This window comes from Geotrypetes seraphini, chromosome 3 (assembly GCF_902459505.1).
Source record: "Geotrypetes seraphini chromosome 3, aGeoSer1.1, whole genome shotgun sequence".
In the NCBI taxonomy this organism is placed as follows: Eukaryota; Metazoa; Chordata; class Amphibia; order Gymnophiona; family Dermophiidae; genus Geotrypetes; species Geotrypetes seraphini.
In genome coordinates, this window is record NC_047086.1 from 39,688,960 (window position 1) to 39,708,561 (window position 19,602).

Below are 19,602 nucleotides of genomic sequence, written 5' to 3' on the forward strand. Positions count from 1 at the left end.
TGAAGTTGGAATACAGCCTACAAATGTTCTGTTTTAGCAACACTGAAATTCTATTTTATTATGTATCCAACTAGTAACCTGTACAAACACCTTATGTAATCTATTAATCTATTCATTACCATATCTACAGATGAATCAAATTTCCTTTAAGGAAATTATTGAAAAACATGCTACATTCTAGTCATATTTAGGACAGAGAGGGAGAAACCGGCTATAAAACTTTACTTTGGTAAAAGGTAGGTGAAATTCTGTGGTCAACAATTGCAAGTGTTTCTGGATATAGTCAAACAAACTCAAATAAGGAGATAGCAGTTCCTGCAGCTAAAGCCTCGTGCTTTGGCTATGGGGGCAATTTTCTACCTACAGTTTCCCTGTAAATTCATGGTTTCCTATGGAAAGAATAAATATATATTTGTGAAACCATCCCATTTAGAAATGTTTCTTAAAGATAAACATTTGATAGAAGTTGTGGAGACTAATGTGATGGTTGAAGAAATGGTAGAAAGCAAAAAAATAAAGATTCGTCCCACTCCCAATGCAATAATAAGTAAGAAATTTTTTTTTCCTTTGAATTTGATTTCTTATCCTCCTAAAAGCTGTATCAGCCTTGATATTGTGGACTAGCATATGATTTAAGGACAAGTTTCCTCTTTTTTTTTTAATTTATATTTTCAAATAATTACATACAGAATTGTACAAGGAATACTGAATACATCTTTTTCAATTCATCATAAAACAAATGAATATGAAACAAAAGGAAGAAGAAGAAAATCTCTTAAATATAGTCCACCTGTTGAGGGAGAAAAAAGCTTAATAAACCTCCTTGTGGGAATCAAGGATCAAAAAGCTAAATATATAATAAAAGGAAAATAAGCTCGAACATACATCATTCTTGTCATTTTATGACCACATTATGCAGTTTCAGTTTCAGTCTGGGCCACGGTAGAAAGCCCTTTACCTTCCAGGAAAAAACCCAATTGGGCCGGTTCAAAAAAGATATACTTATTTCCTTGATAGGAAATAAAACACTTACAAGGAAACCTTAACTGAAAACTTGCCCCTAAAGAAACCACTCTTGTACGGTATGTAAGAAATTCTTTCCTGCAAGATTGAGTCCATTTAGATACATCTGGAAATATATTCACCTTTTCACCTAAATAGGAGACCTGTTTCATTTTAAAGTATAATTTCAGTAACATTTCTTTATCTTGTAGAAACACAAGCGTGACTACCAAAGTAGCACGACCTTGCACCTCTATCACAGATGATTCCAATAATGCAGAGTCATCTAACTCAGTCTTTTCCCCTTGAGTATCCTCTGTAATCTTTTTTAAATAATAAATTTTTTGTACAGGGGGTAAGTTAGAGTCTGGAACTTTCAGCACCGTTACCAAAAATTTTTTAAATAGTTCTAAAGGAGAAAAATATTTAGCAATAGGAAAATTTAAAAATCTCAAGTTTAAATTCCTTTGTTGATTTTCCAAATTTTCAATTTTTCTCATTAATAGCATTTTGTCAGATGTTTGTTTAACAAGCATAGTCTTCGTTTTGTTGTTTTCTCCAATTTAGATATTTCTTCCTTCTGAAGTTGAGCAGAGGTCTCCAAATGAGTTATCTTGGCAGATAAATTTAAAGTATTTATAACAAAGTTAGTACATACCGCATGTAGGTTTTCTATCGCGGTCCAAATCAAATCCAAAATCATTGCTGCCGGTTTCACAAGTAGCTTGAGGGGGTAAAGATCAGCCTGTTGGAAAGTGGCTCCTTCTACGCGGGTCAACCCGCGAGTTCCCTCACCCTCACCACCACTCGTTCTCAGTGAGAGAAAATTCCCCACCTGCATCGGCTCCAGAGCTTGAGTCGATGACAACGTGCTGACATCCGGGTTAGCTGGGCGTTCGAAACGCTCCTCACCAATCGGTGAGTCCTCCAGACTCGTCTGTCCCGCCTCAGTATCTCCAGGCATGGGGGGAGTATGTGGTCCAGGCGGGCTCAGCGAAATATCGCTGCCTAGGCTGTACACTTCCCCTTGCACAGCAACAGGAACACCCGCCGAAGTTTGATGGACTGCGAACGCTGTAATCGCAGTCTGCCGCGGCGTTGAGGTTCCCGGAGCCGCTGGAGGATTGCCACTCGGCTTTCCCCGTCTTTTGGGCATTCCGCAGGTACTTAAGAATAATAAGGCAAAAGGATAGAGGAAAAAACTTCCAAAGCGACGGGAGCTCCCTCAACTCGCGTCTTGCTCGAGCGCCATCTTGCTTTTTTTCCCCAAGTTTCCTCTTTTTCTTTTATTTTGATTTCCTGCCTCAATGTATATGTATGTAAATTTGTTATGGTTGTAACAAACGATTAAACAAATAAAAAAAACAAAAACAAAGTACAAATAACTAGAATTAACAGGATGTATGTAAATCTAAGATGCAAATAAGTAGGATTTAGTATGAACATCGTACACAATTCTAGTATTATATGTGTATATACGTAGGATGATTGATTATGGTAAAAATATGTCTGGCATCTCAGAAAACCCTAACTCTGTATTGTAACACCTTTACAGAAACTCATGTAAACCATTACAGAAGCTCATGTAAACCGCTCTGAATTGACTCCCCAGTCATTAGTAGAGGTATAGAAGCTTTCCATAAACAATATTATCCCAGGACAAGCAGGCAGGTATTCTCACTAGTGGGTGATGTCATCCGACAGAGCCCCGACACGGACATCTTGAAAGCATGTCTTGCTTGAAGAAACTTAGAAGTTTCGAGATGCCCGCACCGCGCATGCGCCAGTGCCTTCCCGCCCGATGTACCGGGCGTGTCTCCTCAGTTCTTTTCTTTCCGCGGAGCTGAGAAGTTTGTCTTCATTCTGCGCTGACTGAATTTCAGTTTTTTGCCTTCTTTACCCGCGTTTCTGTTTATTTCTTTGACTTTATTTCAATTTTACTTTATTTTTCTAAAAAAACAAAAAAAACAAAACTTAAAATTATTTCTTCCGGCGGTTCGGCCGGGCCGGCCTCGTGGCTGCGGCCTAGCGGCTTCGACCTTGCAGCGTCGATTTTCCGGCCTATGTCCCCACCAATCACCGGTTTTAAAAAGTGCAGCAAGTGCCAGCGTGCGATTTCGCTGACGGACCCACACCGACGCTGCCTTCAGTGTCTTGGTCCGGAACACGTTCCGAAATCGTGCCGGCCTTGTTCCACGCTCACTGCGCGCTCGTTTAAGCGGCGCTGCTTGCTCTGGGAGTCGATGTTCAAGATGGAGACTGCCAAGGACATCTCTGCTACTGCGGCTGTTGAGGTTTCGCCGGTCCATTCGAAACCTACGTCTGCGACTCCTGCATCGAGCATCGTGAAGCCTGCATCGTTTGTCCCGGCTTCAGCTTCGAGTTCAGCATCGGCACCTGCCTCCGTCTCCTCGGTTCAGGTACCGCCTTCCACTGTCCCTCCCGTGGTCATCAAAGTGCCTAAAGCTAGCAAGCAGAAGCACTTGGCCACGAAGGAACGCGAAGACCATGCAGGAGGACCCCCTTTCGGTGCGGATCCCTCCATATCGGCTTCGCTTCGATCCCTGCTAGAAGCTCAGTTTGTCGAGCTTATGCGCACTATGGGACCCCGGCTTATCGCCAACATTCACGGTGAGATTCCGACCTCGGTTTCAGAGGGCGGTCTGCCCCCTCCCCCTCCTCCTCGTCGTTCGATCTCTCTGCTCGACGAGGGGGATCGGCGGAGGGTGGCGGAATCCTCCAGGAGGGCTTCCCTTCCTGAGATGCCACCTTTGGAGCCCATTACACCTCCACGCCAACAGGGTGCTAGGGCGGCTCCTGATAATCGTAGTCCTGGGCATACTGCATCGCAGGAGGAGTTCTTCCGCACTCCATACCAGACATGGGTGGCGCTGCGTGAATCCGCATCTCTGCCACCTCTGCGATCCACTGCATCGAGCCCTATCCATTCCTTTGAGGCTTCGAAGGATCAATCGATGCATAGAAGATCTCGTTCTCCGTCCCGTCACCGGGAGGGGCATCGATCTCGGCACTCTTCTCGGCACTCCTCCCGTCATTCGGAGGTGTCTCCGCAGAAGAAGATGCAGCGTTTGGGATACTCCTCGTCGGATGTGTCCCAGCCGGAGGGGCCAGAGTATGAGGAACCATCTGCCTCCTATTCTCCTTGCCGATCTCAGCTCTCCATGGACCCTGAGGCTTCCACGTCTTCTAGTCCGTCTCGTCGGCCGGCCTTGGCAGACCAACTGTCTTTCTCATCCTTTCTCCGACAGATGGCGGATGACTTGGATGTGACTTTGGACACTGGGTCCAAATATTCTAAAGAGTATTTGGACACCATGCATTTACCTCACCCTCCGGCGGAGACACTTCGGCTTCCTCTACACAAGCTGCTGGACCAGACTTTCATGCGCTGTTTTGAGACACCGTATTCCTTGCCTGCAGTTCCCAGTAAACTGGATGCTCGATACCGCATCGTTCACCACAAGGGGTTTAAGGGAGCTCAACTTTCTCATCAGTCCCTTCTAGTCGAGTCCTCTCTCAAACGTTCTCATCCCTCCCAAGTCTATGCTTCCGTGCCTCCGGGCAGAGAGGGGAGAACGATGGATAAGTTTGGTAGACGTATCTATCAGAACTCGATGATGGCGACTCGAGTGCTCAACTACAACTTTTTCTTCTCTTCATACTTGGATTTTTTCTTGCCGGTGCTCCGCAAGTTCATTCCTTTCATCGATGCTCAGGCTCGTTTCCAGTTTGAAGAGGTGGTGGCGACCCTGTCCCAATTACGCCTTCAACTGATGCAATCCTCCTATGATGCCTTTGAGCTCTCGGCTCGAGCTGCGGCATGTTCGGTTGCCATGCGTTGCCTGGCGTGGCTTCGAACCATCGATATGGATCCGAACCTCCAAGACAGACTTGCAAATGTACCTTGTGCAGGAGCTGATCTATTTGATGAGTCTATAGAAACTGTTACTAAAAAGCTGTCGGACCATGAAAAGTCTTTTCAGTCTATTCTGCGTCCTAAACCGAAGCCTCAGCAGTCTCGTCCCTCTAGACCGCCTCAAATTTACCAGCGGCGTTATCAACCGAGGCAGACTCCTCCTGCGAGACAGCCTGCAAAGAGACAGCCTCCGCAAAAGACTCAGCAGAAGCCTCAGATGCCGGCTGCACCCAAGGCTACTCAGCCTTTTTGACTCTCTTCCAGGGAGCATAACCAACGTTCTGTCTTCCCCTGTTTTTCCCATAGGGGGTCGTCTCCATCATTTTTGTCATCGATGGGAGTCAATCACCACAGACCTTTGGGTCCTTACCATCGTAAGAGAGGGATACTCTCTTCATTTCCAACGGGTCCCCCCGGACCACCCTCCAAGAGAGTATCCTTCCAACTTAACGCAGACCGCCCTTCTTCTCCAGGAGGCTCAGGCCTTGCTTCGGCTTCGGGCCGTCGAGCCAGTCCCGTTAGATCAGCAGAACCAAGGGTTTTACTCCCGATATTTCCTGGTTCCGAAGAAGACGGGCGATCTGCGACCCATTTTGGACCTTCGAGTCCTCAACAAGTTTTTGGTCAAGGAGCGGTTCCGTATGCTGACCCTTGCCTCTCTCTATCCCCTCCTCGAGCAGAACGATTGGTTGTGCTCTCTGGACCTCAAGGAGGCCTACACTCACATCCCGATTCATCCGGCCTCCCGCAAGTTCCTCAGATTTCGGGTGGGACATCTACATCTGCAATATCGAGTGCTTCCATTTGGCCTTTCCTCTTCGCCCAGAGTCTTCACGAAGTGTCTGGTGGTGGTGGCCGCTGCACTCCGGAACATGGGTCTCCAGGTGTTTCCATACCTCGACGACTGGCTCATCAAGGCCCCGTCGGCCCCAGAGGTCATTTCGGCGACCTTGACTACGATTTGTTTTCTGCAGAACTTGGGCTTCGAGATCAACTTTCCCAAGTCACATCTTCAGCCCACCCAGACTCTCCCCTTCATCGGGGCGGTCCTGGATACCATCCAACTTCGAGCGTTCCTTCCTCCTCAGCGCATGGATGCTCTTCTTCTACTCTGCCAGTCGGTGTCTTCTCGCCCGTCCGTCTCAGCGAGACACATGATGGTCCTCTTGGGTCACATGGCATCCACAGTTCATGTGACGCCTTTTGCCAGACTACATCTCAGAATTCCTCAATGGACCTTGGCATCTCAGTGGACTCAGGTGTCCGACCCATTGTCCCGCCACATTGTAGTCACTCCTGCTCTTCGGCAGTCTCTTCTCTGGTGGATGACCTCTTCGAATCTATCCAGAGGTTTGCTGTTTCAATCTCCTCCCCACCAGAAAGTTCTCACGACCGATTCATCGAACTATGCATGGGGAGCTCATCTGGATGGTCTTCGCACTCAGGGGTTCTGGACCAGTGCGGAACGACTCCATCAAATCAATCTTCTGGAGCTCAGAGCCATCTTCAATGCTCTTCAAGCTTTTCAACATCTGCTTCACGACATGGTGGTCCTAATTCGCACCGACAACCAGGTCGCCATGTATTATGTAAACAAGCAAGGGGGCACGGGCTCGGCCTCCCTCTGCCAGGAAGCTCTTCGAGTCTGGGATTGAGCGGTCCGCCACAACACCTTCCTCAGGGCTGTCTACATTCAGGGGAAGGACAATGTCTTGGCAGACAAATTGAGTCGTCTTCTCCAACCTCACGAATGGACGCTCCATTCCAAACCCCTTCATCGGATATTTGCACAGTGGGGGACGCCTCAGATAGACCTCTTTGCAGCCCCCCACAACTTCAAGCTGCCTCAGTTTTGCTCCAGGATCTACACTCCTCTCCGCCTCGAGGCAGACGCTTTTCTGCTGGGTTGGGGGAATCGTTTCCTATATGCGTTTCCTCCTTTTCCTCTCATTCAGAAGACTCTGGTCAAGTTGAGATCAGACCATGCCACCATGATTCTAATTGCTCCTCGGTGGCCCAGACAACCTTGGTTCTCCCTTCTACTTCAACTCAGCAGCAGGGAGCCCATACTTCTTCCAGTGTTTCCTTCACTACTCACTCAACATCAAGGTTCACTACTTCATCCCAATCTGCAGTCCCTCCACCTGACAGCTTGGTTCCTTTCAACATAACTCCTCACCAGTTTTCTCAAGCAGTGAGGGAGGTCTTGGAGGCTTCTAGGAAGCCTGCTACTCGACAATGCTACTCCCAAAAATGGACTAGATTCTCCTCCTGGTGTATTTCCAATGCCACGGAACCTCAGCGAGCTTCCCTTTCTTCTGTATTGGACTACCTTCTACACCTATCTCAGTCTGGTCTCAAGTCTACCTCCATACGAGTCCACCTGAGTGCTATTGCGGCTTTCCATCAGCCTCTACAGGGGAAACCTTTGTCTGCTCATCCTGTGGTTTCCAGATTTATGAAAGGTCTTTTTCATGTCAACCCTCCTATCAAACCTCCCCCTGTGGTTTGGGATCTTAATGTTGTCCTGTCTCATCTCATGAAGCCTCTGTTTGAACCTCTCGCCAAGGCTCCACTTAAGTATCTCACCTGGAAGGTGGTTTTTCTGGTGGCCCTCACGTCTGCTCGCCGGGTCAGTGAGCTTCAGGCCCTAGTGGCGGATCCACCGTTCACTGTATTCCATCATGACAAGGTGGTTCTTCGTACTCATCCGAAATTCCTGCCTAAAGCGGTCTCTGAATTTCACATCAACCAATCCATCGTGCTTCCAGTGTTCTTTCCAAAGCCTCATTCTCATCCTGGGGAAGCTGCTTTGCACACTCTGGACTGTAAACGTGCTTTAGCTTTCTACTTGGATCGCACAAAGCCTCACAGAACTGCTCCTCAACTTTTCGTCTCCTTTGATCCAAACAAGTTGGGACGACCTGTATCGAAGCGCACCATCTCTAACTGGATGGCGGCTTGTATCTCTTCCTGCTATGCCCAGGCTGGATTATCCCTTCCCTGTAAGGTCACAGCCCATAAGGTCAGAGCAATGGCAGCCTCTGTAGCCTTCCTCAGATCGACACCGATTGAGGAGATTTGTAAGGCTGCCACTTGGTCCTCGGTTCATACATTCACCTCTCATTATTGTCTGGATACTTTCTCCAGACGGGATGGACAGTTTGGCCAAACAGTGTTACAAAATTTGTTCTCTTAAATTGCCAACTCTCCCACCATCCCATTGAGGTTAGCTTGGAGGTCACCCACTAGTGAGAATACCTGCCTGCTTGTCCTGGGATAAAGCAATGTTACTTACCGTAACAGTTGTTATCCAGGGACAGCAGGCAGCTATTCTCACGTCCCACCCACCTCCCCTGGGTTGGCTTCTCAGGCTAGCTACCTGAACTGAGGAGACACGCCCGGTACATCGGGCGGGAAGGCACTGGCGCATGCGCGGTGCGGGTATCTCGAAACTTCTAAGTTTCTTCAAGCAAGACATGCTTTCAAGATGTCCGTGTCGGGGCTCTGTCGGATGACATCACCCACTAGTGAGAATAGCTGCCTGCTGTCCCTGGATAACAACTGTTACGGTAAGTAACATTGCTTTCCAGTGCATCAGTCATTTTGTTTTAAGGATTGATTTGCTCAGTGCATTCTCTTTTGCTACAGTCTACTCGCCAGGAAGTTCATAGGCTTTTCTTGATACGTGGATCTTTTGCAGCTTTTATGCCAGTGTTACCCGAGGAAGGCATTTTACATGTCAAAACCAGGATCCTTGTTGGGACATTGTGATTAAAGACTTCTTTGGCTAGGCATACTCCTCCCCTTGCCTTTCTTTCTGTTGTTCAGAATTTATCTAAGACCACCTTTCCTAATGGTTCCACATGGTGTATAAGAGTATTAAACACTTCCACTTTCCTGCCTTTTTTGTGGCCTTAGTTTTCCTAGTTTTTCCGGGTGCTGATATCACATCCGGTCTAGAAAAGGGGAAAAGGTCACCTAATTGGGGAGGGTCATTTTCCTGTAGGGAATATTTTTGTTTCCTAGTGGCCATTCCAACTATTTGGGCACTTCCAATCTCTCCCTAGAATTATGGGGAGGGTTAGCTTCTCTTTGATCACCACTCTTTATTACCAAACACCTGTTGCCCAGTAACCCTGACCTTTTAGGTTTGTTCAGGTTTTAGATCTCCTTGTATGCAGTAGATATAGACTACTCCACTAAACCTTTCCTTCCTTTCCCCAATTCGAAGATGTTGAGCTAAGGGCCCAGACATCATGGGATAGCCACTCCCAGTATCTAATGTGGCCATTATCTCTTTTCCCTCTACCCATACCTTACTGTGAAATGGGATGGTTTTATATTCTTTCTCTTCTGTGTTTCCTTGTCCCATCCCGGAAAATGAACATTCCATCAGTGGGCATTCCCTCTGAATATGGCCAATCTCTCCACAATGGAAACACTTGACAGGGTCTCGCAGTTCAGTAGGCGTGTGAGGACAAGTTCACTCTTCCCCCTATCTTCCCTTCAGGATTGGCTCTAACCTCTTTTTGAGTTCCAAGGACTTCCCTCTATTTTCCTCAGGACTTTTCTCAAATTCTCGGATCATAGTAGAATGCCATTTGCGTTTTCCCCGGAGTTCCTTGGATTTGTCATATGACCATTCTTTCACCTCTAAGAAATGTTCTGCCAGGTCAGAAGCTTCTTGTACTCTGGACAGGTCATGTCTGCAAACACATATCTTCACGGAAGGGGACAAGATAGTTAGGAACTTCTCCAAGACTATTATATTTACGACCTCTTGTGCAGTTTTTCTCTCAGGCTCTAGTCAGCAGGCAACCCAATCCATTAGCTTCTGGGCTACTGCTCTAGGGCATTCATCCCTTTGCAATTCTTTTGTTTGGAACATTTTCTGATAGCATTCTGCTGGGAGACCCAATCGATCCTGGATCGCCACTTTTACTTGATTGTAGTCTAGGGCTTTGGCCGTATCAAAGAGCCCCTCCTTGCTGTAACTTCTGGTTTTGTGAAACCGGAAGTTACATCAAGGAGGGACTTGTTGGCAGAAGGAAGGCCTCAGAGCAGGCCTCTGAAGATTTTTCAGCGTGGTGGAGGTTTTACCTGAAAAAGCCAGCCAGGTAGAAGAAAAACATTTTATTTTAAATGTTTTAAATGGAATATGGATAATAATTAGCAAAAATATTTTGACAAATAAACATGGAGGATTTTGCAGAATTAGCTAATTTTTTTGTGCAGAATTCTGCCAGGAGTCACCAATGAGAACTGAGTAGATAAGTTATTATGATGAATGGGAGGATGGGAAGGAGATGGGAGGGTGAAACAATTTACTCAATGATGACACGATTTTTGTTTCTCGTATTTTTTTTTTAAACTGCTGTCAATTTGCTTAGTTCCAGTGGTATAGCAAGCGTGAGCAGCGCCTGGGGCAGTGGTGCCCCTCCCCTCTCACCCTCCCCCCCCCCGCCATGCACATGCCCCCTTCCCTTTCCCCATACCTTTTAAACTTCTTTGGCGTGAGCAGTATGGCACAGGTCCTGGAATTGACGTCAGAGAGAGTGCCGATGCTGATGCAGACAGCAACCTTGTGCCAAAAAGATACGGGAGAAGGCAAGGAGAGGAGCAAGGAGCATGGAACGAGTAAGCCTTCGGGCAGAGGGGAGGATGGGTGCCGCTGTGCTCCTAGGAAGACCATGCCTGGGGCGGACCGCTCCTCACCCCACCACTCCCCTGCCACCTCCCCCTTTACTATGCCACTGCTTAGTTCATCAATAAATATTGTTGAAACATAAATTAAAATGTATCATTTTGTTTGCAACATTTATTTTTGTCACAGATTCACAGATCCAGGTTTGTTTGTTTTTTTGCAAGTATACCATTTATGGCACAGTAATCCAAGCATACCTTCCGTGAGGAAGCTGCCAGGAAATGAAGGTCAGGGTCACAAAGTGATTTTATGCTGCTGTCTGCAAGAAGGAAGTTAAGAGTTGAAACATTAGTGTGCTAGGTTACTTAAGGCCATAATAAACCAGTGTGGGAATGTTTCATTTTAATAGGTTGTACTTACTAGATGAAATGAACCTCTCTATATGTCCCAGCTTGTTATAAACAAAGTCCAATACAAAGCTTTCCAACTCATGAAAATATTTTGCATCACTCTTTATACTTTTTAATGACAACCAAACATTGTTACTGACAGGTTTTTATTACCTTAGTTCACTTTTACCTTACTGATTTTACTATGCTGAGATTCAAGCCTTGTAGCAAGATAGAGCCCCCAACTCCTGAGTACCAGAGACTTGCAAAACTTGACAGTTCTTATACCACTAAGAACATAAGAACATAAGCAATTCCTCCGTTGGGTCAGACCTGAGGTCCATCGTGCCCAGCAGTCTGCTCACGCGGCGGCCCAACAGGTCCAGGACCTGTGCAGTAATCCTCTATCTATACTCCTCTATCCCCTTTTCCAGCAGGAAATTGTCAAATCCTTTCTTGAACCCCAGTACTGTACTCTGCCCTATCACGCCCTCTGGAAGCGCATTCCAGGTGTCCACCACACGTTGGGTAAAGAAGAACTTCCTAGCATTTGTTTTGAATCTATTCCCTTTCAACTTTTCCAAATGCCCTCTTGTTCTTTTATTTTTTGAAAGTTTGAAGAATCTGTCCCTCTCTACTCTCTCTATGCCCTTCATGATCTTGTAAGTCTCTATCAATATCCCCTCTAAGTCTCCTCTTCTCCAGGGAAAAGAGTCCCAGTTTTTCAATCTCTCAGCGTATGAAAGATTTTCCATACCTTTTATCAGATGTGTTGTTCTCCTCTGAACCCTCTCGAGTATCGCCATATCCTTCTTAAGGTACGGCAGCCAATATTGGACGAAGTACTCCAGATGCGGATGCACCATTGCCCGATACAATGGCAGGATAACTTCTTTTGTTCTGGTTGTAATACCCTTCTAGATTATGCCTAACATTCTATTTGCCTTCTTAGCGGCCGCTGTGCACTGTGCTGTCGGTTTCATTGTCATGTCCACTATTACCCCCAAACATAAGAATAGCTTTACTGGGTCAGACCAATGGTCCATCAAGCCTAGTAGTCTGTTTTCTCAAGCCAGTATCACGTTGAAGCTCTTAGAAAGGTCAAAGGTTCCATGAAAGAGCTATAGTGAGAAATACAGGAGTAACTTGCTGACATTGTCACTCATTGAGAGAAATAACCCGCATACATGTTAAACATTAACAGACTTTCTTATTGCAATATAGACTAAGATGCTAGCCTCTGCCCCAAGTGATTATAATTTGCTTTTGTCAGCTCTGTTGAGTCACTGTTAGCTTAAGCCAACACTTCTTAGTATTTTTGCTTCAGTCCCAGCTACCTTGCAGAGTCACTGCACAGAATTATAGCACTTGTCATAACAAGTCTTAACTTTTTTTTTTTTATTCAAAATTATACCCACTGGTTTCGTTAAGATGTCCCGAGCTTTGGGAATACAGAAAAAGCCTTCCAATCAGAGCATGGAGAAATCAGGTGGCAAAACCTCTGTTTACACTAAAAAGAAAGGCTACGAAGTCACCCGTGACCCCTACCTAAATAAGGTAAAAAAAAAAATAATAATAATTTTGCAGCTAGTCAGGGTGCCTAGGTGTTCTGTCTCTACTGACAATTGCTGTAGGTGAATTTAGTAGGGATGTCGTATTAGAACAGACATATAACAATGCAATTAGAATTCAGGACATTCTTGTTAGAGATTGGGGAGGATTGTGTTCTACAGTAGTTTTCATGGTTTTATTTCATTGTACAAATAAAAAATCAAAATGAGAGAGTAATAATTGGATATATTTCACAAGACTTCTGCTTGCCACAATGAGGCATATACAGTATTTGTTAACAGCAATGAGAAATGCACTTTTTTTTCCTGCATCCCCACCCTGAATGCTTCTCTTTTCCATCCCCCCACATAATTCTAAGTCTTCTAGTTCTCTGTCCCATCATTACAGCTTTCTTTTTGGCTGTTGGGGCTGGAGATATACACTGCAAAATGAGAGAAATTCTGAGAATAACAGATGAATGACAGGAGTCTGATGGATTTCAATGTATTGGTCTATTTGTCTTTGCTAATTGATTTTATCATTCTTTGTTCAATAATTCACACACACACATATATATATACATATATATATATATTTTGCGTGATGTGATTCACACACATATATATAATAAAATCACATCACGCAATATATATATATATATATATATATAATATATTATATATAATATTATAATATATATAATATATATATATTATAATATTATATATATTTTGCTTGATGTGATTTTATTAGTTTAGTTTATATTATGTTTCATATTATTGTTAATATAGTTTTTATTAGTTTATACTATATGTTTCATATTAGTTTATATTATATGCTTCATATTATTTTTATTATTATTTTTAACTTGTCACGACTCTTGACAAAGGCATAGATGCCGAAACACTGTCAGTGTCGAGTCTTCGAATCCTCGCAGTGCTACTATCAATAAAGTGAACTTTGAACTGCACACCCATGGCTGAATTATTGACATCTCCTCCTCACAACTCTTTTGTTGTGCCTTGATGGTCTTGTCGTTGAGGCCTCCTTTGGCTCCTTCTTAGGAGTCTGATGGAGACATACAGAGAGAAGAAAGAATATGTGAGATTAAAAAATGCACAATAAAGCTAAAAAAATGACCCACTTATATTTATTTATAGTCCCTTATTTGATCTGTATTGCAGTAAATTTTTTTTCTGGATTGTTTCATGTTTTCGCTTCTAGTTCAGAACCCCTGATGTGATTCAGTTTGGCTCTTCTTTGACTCACTGACCAAATTTTGTTGAGTGTTTGCCTCTATTTCAGGACCAGAAGTCAAATTCATGCATTGATTACTAACATCTGGAGCTGGAAGGGCCCTATTACCCATCCCCCCAAACCCCTTCCCACCCTTTTAGTCCCTACCCCTTCACTAAATACTGGATACAAGCTTATTGGAATATATAGGCCACAGCCCTGTTTATTGGAATAAACAACAACAGTAATTAAACAAAACATTATAACATCTGAGCTACTATACAAAAACTGTCTTTATACACTAAATTCCCCAATTCCCCACTATCCTCAGCTAGGGCCTGGAGTGGCATGACCTTCATGCCTATTAACATACCAATCCCTGACGCTTACTCCCCCAGATCTCATGTCCTCTTATGGCTCATTGCCAGATGAGCCCACCCCCAAAACTCTTGGTAGCTCGGGACACCACCACTGCAACATCCCTAAACTCCAGCGCCTACCAAACCACCCACGGAAGGAAGGGAGGGAAAGTTGCCCTCCAGAAATCAGGAACCCCTGATCCCAGAATGTCCCGGCTTATATACCCCCCTCCCCACCCCCTCCCCACCTCCGCTCGAACCTTCCATCCCTTGGCCAATCAGATTCGAGTTCTGACCAGCCAAGGCGGGAAGACAAACCCCCTCCCCTAAACTTTTCCTTCCCTATGTTGCCTACCTAGTCCCAACGGGCGATTAATGGGCCCTCCAGCCCAGTATTAATTTTTGCCCGACGAGACACACTCTTGGGCTTACACTAACATCTGGAGCTGGAAGGGCCCCATCACCTGTCCCCCCTAACCCCCTCCCCACCCTTTTAGGCCGTCCCCTGAACAAAATATTGGACACAAGCTTATTGGAATATATAGGCCGCAGCCCTGTCTATTGGAATAAACAACAACAGTAATTAAACAAAATATAACGTCCGAGCTACCATACAAAACAGTCTTTATACACTAAATTCCCCAATTCCCCACCATCCTCAGCTAGGGCCTGGGGGTGGCATGACCTCCATGCCCCTTGACATGCCATTCCCTGACGATCGCTCCCCCCGAGCTCACATCCACTTACAGCTCATCGCCAGATGAGCCCACCTCCCAAAACGCTTGGTAGCTCGGGACACCGCCACAGCCTGTAAAACCTTCAGGCCCCCCCCAAATCAACAGAGCTGCAACCGGCGAGAATCAGCTGCCACACACCCTTCACAACATTCCGCACAATCATTTAAAAGCAAATCAAGACCTACATCTGAAAGGAGTACTCCATCACGTGCAAAAAGACCCCAGCACGCAGTGTCCACCCACCCTTGGCAAATCTGTAAACCCTCCTGAGCTTCTAATCAAGTCCCTACCTGCCGATTAACCTTGGTCAAATCCCAAGACCAGCGCTTGGACAGTAATCAATGCGGACAAGGGATAATGTCCGACCACATGATCCGGAAACCAAGACATCACCAGGCACAAATCATCCCTAATGGTGTGGATAAGTTGCTTCCAAGATCAAGACTCCACCTCATTGCCCCCCAGATGAAGAATAAGGCCATGAGGGCGCTGCTGCCGCTCCCGTAAAGATCGCAACAGTGGCATGCCCCGCTGGCCCCACCATGACACCTGAATGCCAGATTGTAGCAGGCCAAAATGCAGACCTGTAGGCCGACCCACCGATCTCTCGCATGCCCAGTAGACGAAAGAGTGGCCAATGATCCACATGGCATATGACGGAGGCTCTGCAACTGAAAGAACAGCAGAAAGAGTCAGAGCAGGCGCAATAGACAAACGTAAGAAAAGGAACGCATGCCCAAACGGAGCAACAGGCTCCCACTCAAGTGCCTCCATGTGTCCCTCCTCCCCCCCCCAACCTCCTGCACAGGCCGGGCATCCAAAGTGGCACTCAGGCATCAGGCCAAACGAGAACAGGACTCCACCTGGATATAAGCCCGAAAGGCTCCCGATGTCCACCTGCCCAAATGCTGTAAGCCATGATCCGGCATGCCGGCCAGCCAAGCACTGGTGGCCGCCCCTATCCTAAAGGAATGCGACCCAAATAAGTCTGGATCCTCCCCGCACACACGCAACACCTTCTTTAAAATAGCTATTAATTGATAACCGTGTAAGAGGGGAAGCGTCGTTATGAATCAGCAGAATATCAGTAGCCATGGGTCTGCTGGAGAAATAGTTCCTGAAAGTGGACACTGGGCATGAGATACTACCTGGACAGTGCCCAAACGAAGTGTCTGCCCACGGCCCACCTGATCAGTCTTAGACCGGGCAATCTGCAACAGCAGGGCATCACTGTAAAACTGAATATGCTCCCTCCACAAACCCCCAAGCAGCCTCCCTGTCGATGCCATGACAAGTTCATCCACCCTAAGAGCAGCAAAAAACGCCAACATAAAGGCTGCCTGAAATAAGCAGTGGCGTACCTAGGGTATGTGGCACCCGGGGCCCATCATTTTTTGACACCCCCCCATGTAAAAAAATATTTTTTGTAATGACCATGAAATGGAATAAATGGTCAGAATAGAAACAGGCAGTGAAAATTTTCTTATATTCCAAACATAACATAACATAAATTATGTCTGAATTGTCATGACATCAGAAGTACATATGGAGTAGTTGCAGGTGATGCTTGGGACAGTTCTGATTATGTTAATTCGGTTTTATGTGTTTTTTGAATAAAAGGGTTTTTATTTCTTTTTGAAGGTTTTGTAGTCTGTGGTCGATGTCAATTGGTTGTAGAGTTGGGGGTCGAGTGTTGCAGCTCGAATGGCTAGGAGGTTGTCGAACAGTTTTTTTCTTTTGACGTTTTTGGTTGGAGGGTGTGTGAATGGTGCGTGAGTTCTCCTATGTCTGTTTGAAGTGGATTGAATTATTTAGCTGAAGAAATTAGTTACCCCCCATTCCACACACATTAATTCTCTTCCATTTTTGTTCCCATTATAAAAAACACTGATAAGTTCCCAGAAAAAAAATACATTAAAATAAGAAGTGAAAACAAAGGCCCCTACAGATGAGAACATAACATAAGAATAGCCTAACTGGGTCAGACCAATGGTCCATCATGCCCAGTAGCCCATTCTCATGGTAGCCAATCCAGGACACTAATACCTGGTCAAAACCCAAAGAGTAGCAACACTCCATGCTACCGATCCAGGGCAAGCAGGCACTTCCCCCATGTCTTAATAACAGATTATGGACTTTTCCTCCAGGAATTTGTCCAAATCTTTCTTAAAACCAGCTACACTATCTGCTTTTACCATAACTTCTGGCCACTTCATTTTTAAGTTTAGATCTTTCCTTTCAAACAGAGACCTTGCTAGATGTCAAATACAGCACAAGGTAACTTCACATGGACTTAGCTGTGCAGGAAATGTGAATCTCCTCATACACCCACCATATAGTGCAAAAATGTACAAAGGTCTGTTTTTTTCTTTCGATCACTACATAGCCTAATGCCACACAAGCAGCGCTGTTACAAACATATTCTGTAGGTCAATGCTAAGGATAACAAAGTTTCCTTCCTTGGACCAGAAGGAGATAAACCACTGGAAGAGATCCCAAAACAACACCCAAAGACCCACTCAGTGTGTGAACCAGTTGAGTGGAGTGGACTAACTGGGGGGTGGAAATGGGACCGGAGTTTGCTCAGCAGAATTTCAAAGACAACCTCTTCTTCTCAACACATTGACACGCTGCCATCACCACCACTAGGAACACCTCACTGGGTAGGCCAGCTATGCTATAAACTTTATAAAACACATTATTATATTTTCTTATAAAGCACATATTTTAACTGAACTCTCTGACATCCTCAGTCTTTCCATTCACAAAATTAGAAGGAAGAAAAGTTCCCATTTCCTGCTGTCTCATGTCCCCGGCCTATACAATATTTTTTTTCTGCAGACCCTTCAAAAGTCTGACCAAATCCTCGTTTCACTTGCATTATAAAGTATTGAGGATGCCATCTCTCCCCAATCCCAGGTCCTAAAGTCTAAGACAGTAGCGCAAACTAATGCTGCCAGATTCAGGAAAAAAAATTTTGATTCGGTTCAGCCTATTGAATTGGTTTTTCAATTCGATTTTCCTGCCCAGTTGGGTGATTTTTTTCAAAACTCCTGGTGGGTTTTATAGCTTTTTCACCCCCTTTGGCTTCTCCTAACCACACTGGGGCTGTGGTGTAAATAAAATAAAGAAACAAAAAGGACTTTTCCTCTCTCTGTTAAATCCTAGCTCACGTTTGCAGTCCAACACCAGCTCTGGCAGGATACACATTTCAATCTGACATATTATAATCACAAAATAGAAAATAAAATTAATTTTTCTACCTTTTGTTGTCTGGTTATATTTCAAATGTTGTTGGTCCAAGGCTCTGGTTTTCTTCTGATAACTTGTTTGCCAGGGTCTCCTTCTTTCTGCATGCTAACCATCCATCTGCCAACTCTGTCCTCCCTTTCCATTTCCCTTCCCTTCCCAGGAAGTCTGGTATCTTTCCTTTTTTTCATCTCCCTCCACAGATCCACTTTTTCTTAACTACCCTTTCATCCGGCATCTCTCCTTCCTTCACCACCACCCCAGAGTCCACCATCTCTCCCTTTCTTTTCCTAATTACCCTCCTATCCAGTATCTCTATCCCTCCTCCACACCATCCCTTGTGTCCAATTTCTCTCCCTTTCTGTTCCTTCCCTCCCTAAATCTCATGGTCCATCATCTCTCTCCCTCTCCTCTATTTTCAGACCCATTATTTCTTCCCCCCCAAAGTTTGGCATATGCACGTCTCTTTGAACACCCCCTTCCCTCCGTGTACTTCTAAACCAGGGTCCCCCCCAAAGGCCTGTCCCCCCTTAAAGGCATGCACCCCCCTTGAAGGCCTGTCCCACCCCCTTGTAGGCCTGTCCCTCCCTTGAAGGCCTGTCCCCCCCTTGTAGGCCTGTCCCCCCCCTTGAAGGCCTGCCTGCCTGTCCCCCCCTTGAAGGCCTGCACCCCCTTGAAGGTCTGCACCCCCCGAAGGCCTGCACTCACCCGAAGGCCTGTCCCCCCCTTGAAGGCCTGTCCCACCCCCTTGTAGCTTGTCCCCCCCCTTGTAGGCCTGTCCCACTTTGAAGGCCTGCCTGTCCCCCCCTTGAAGGCCTGCACCCCCTTGAAGGCCTGCACCCCCCCGAAGGCCTGCACCCCCCCGAAGGCCTGCACCACCCCCCCGAAGGCCTGCACCCCCTTGAAGGTCTGCACCCCCCCGGCCTGCACCCCCCCAAAGGCCTGTCCCCCCTTAAAGGTCTGCCTGTCCCCCCTTTAAGGCATGCACCCCCCTTGAAGGCCTGTCCCAACCCCTTGTAGGCCTGTCCCCCCCCTTGAAGGCCTGTCCCCCCCCTTGTAGGCCTGTTCCCCCCTTGAAAGCCTGCCTGCCTGTCCCCCCCTTGAAGGCCTGTCCCCCCCTTGAAGGCCTGCACCCCCTTGAAGGTCTGCACCCCCCCGAAGGCCTGTCCCCCCCTTGAAGGCCTGCACCCCCTTGAAGGTCTGCACCCCCCCGAAGGCCTGCACCCCCCGAAGGCCTGTCCCCCCCTTTGAAGGCCTGCACCCCCTTTAAGGTCTGCACCCCCCGGCCTGCACCCCCCCAAAGGCCTGTCCCCCCCTTGAAGGCCTGTCCCACCCCCTTGTAGGCCTGTCCCCCCCTTGAAGGCCTGCCTGCCTTTCCCCCCCTTGAAGGCCTGTCCCCCCCCTTGAAGGTCTGCACCCCCCCCAAGGCCTATACCCCCCCGAAGGCCTGCACCCCTTGAAGGTCTGCACACCCCTCCGAAGGCCTCTCCCCCCC

The 19,602-nt window shown here is 46.4% G+C and overlaps 1 protein-coding gene across 3 annotated transcripts in view; it reads left to right on the plus strand.

Moving 5' to 3' along the window:
* Positions 1–19,602, plus strand: part of ME1 (malic enzyme 1) — a 328,911-nt gene that overhangs the window by 19,683 nt on the left and 289,626 nt on the right. For 2 of the 3 annotated variants that reach the window (XM_033939569.1, XM_033939568.1), the window contains exon 3: positions 12,407–12,532. The exons of the other annotated variant lie outside the window; for it this stretch is intronic. In XM_033939569.1, the coding sequence (XP_033795460.1) occupies positions 12,407–12,532 (126 nt within the window). The remainder of the gene's footprint in view (positions 1–12,406; positions 12,533–19,602) is intronic. 3 annotated transcript variants of the gene reach the window in all.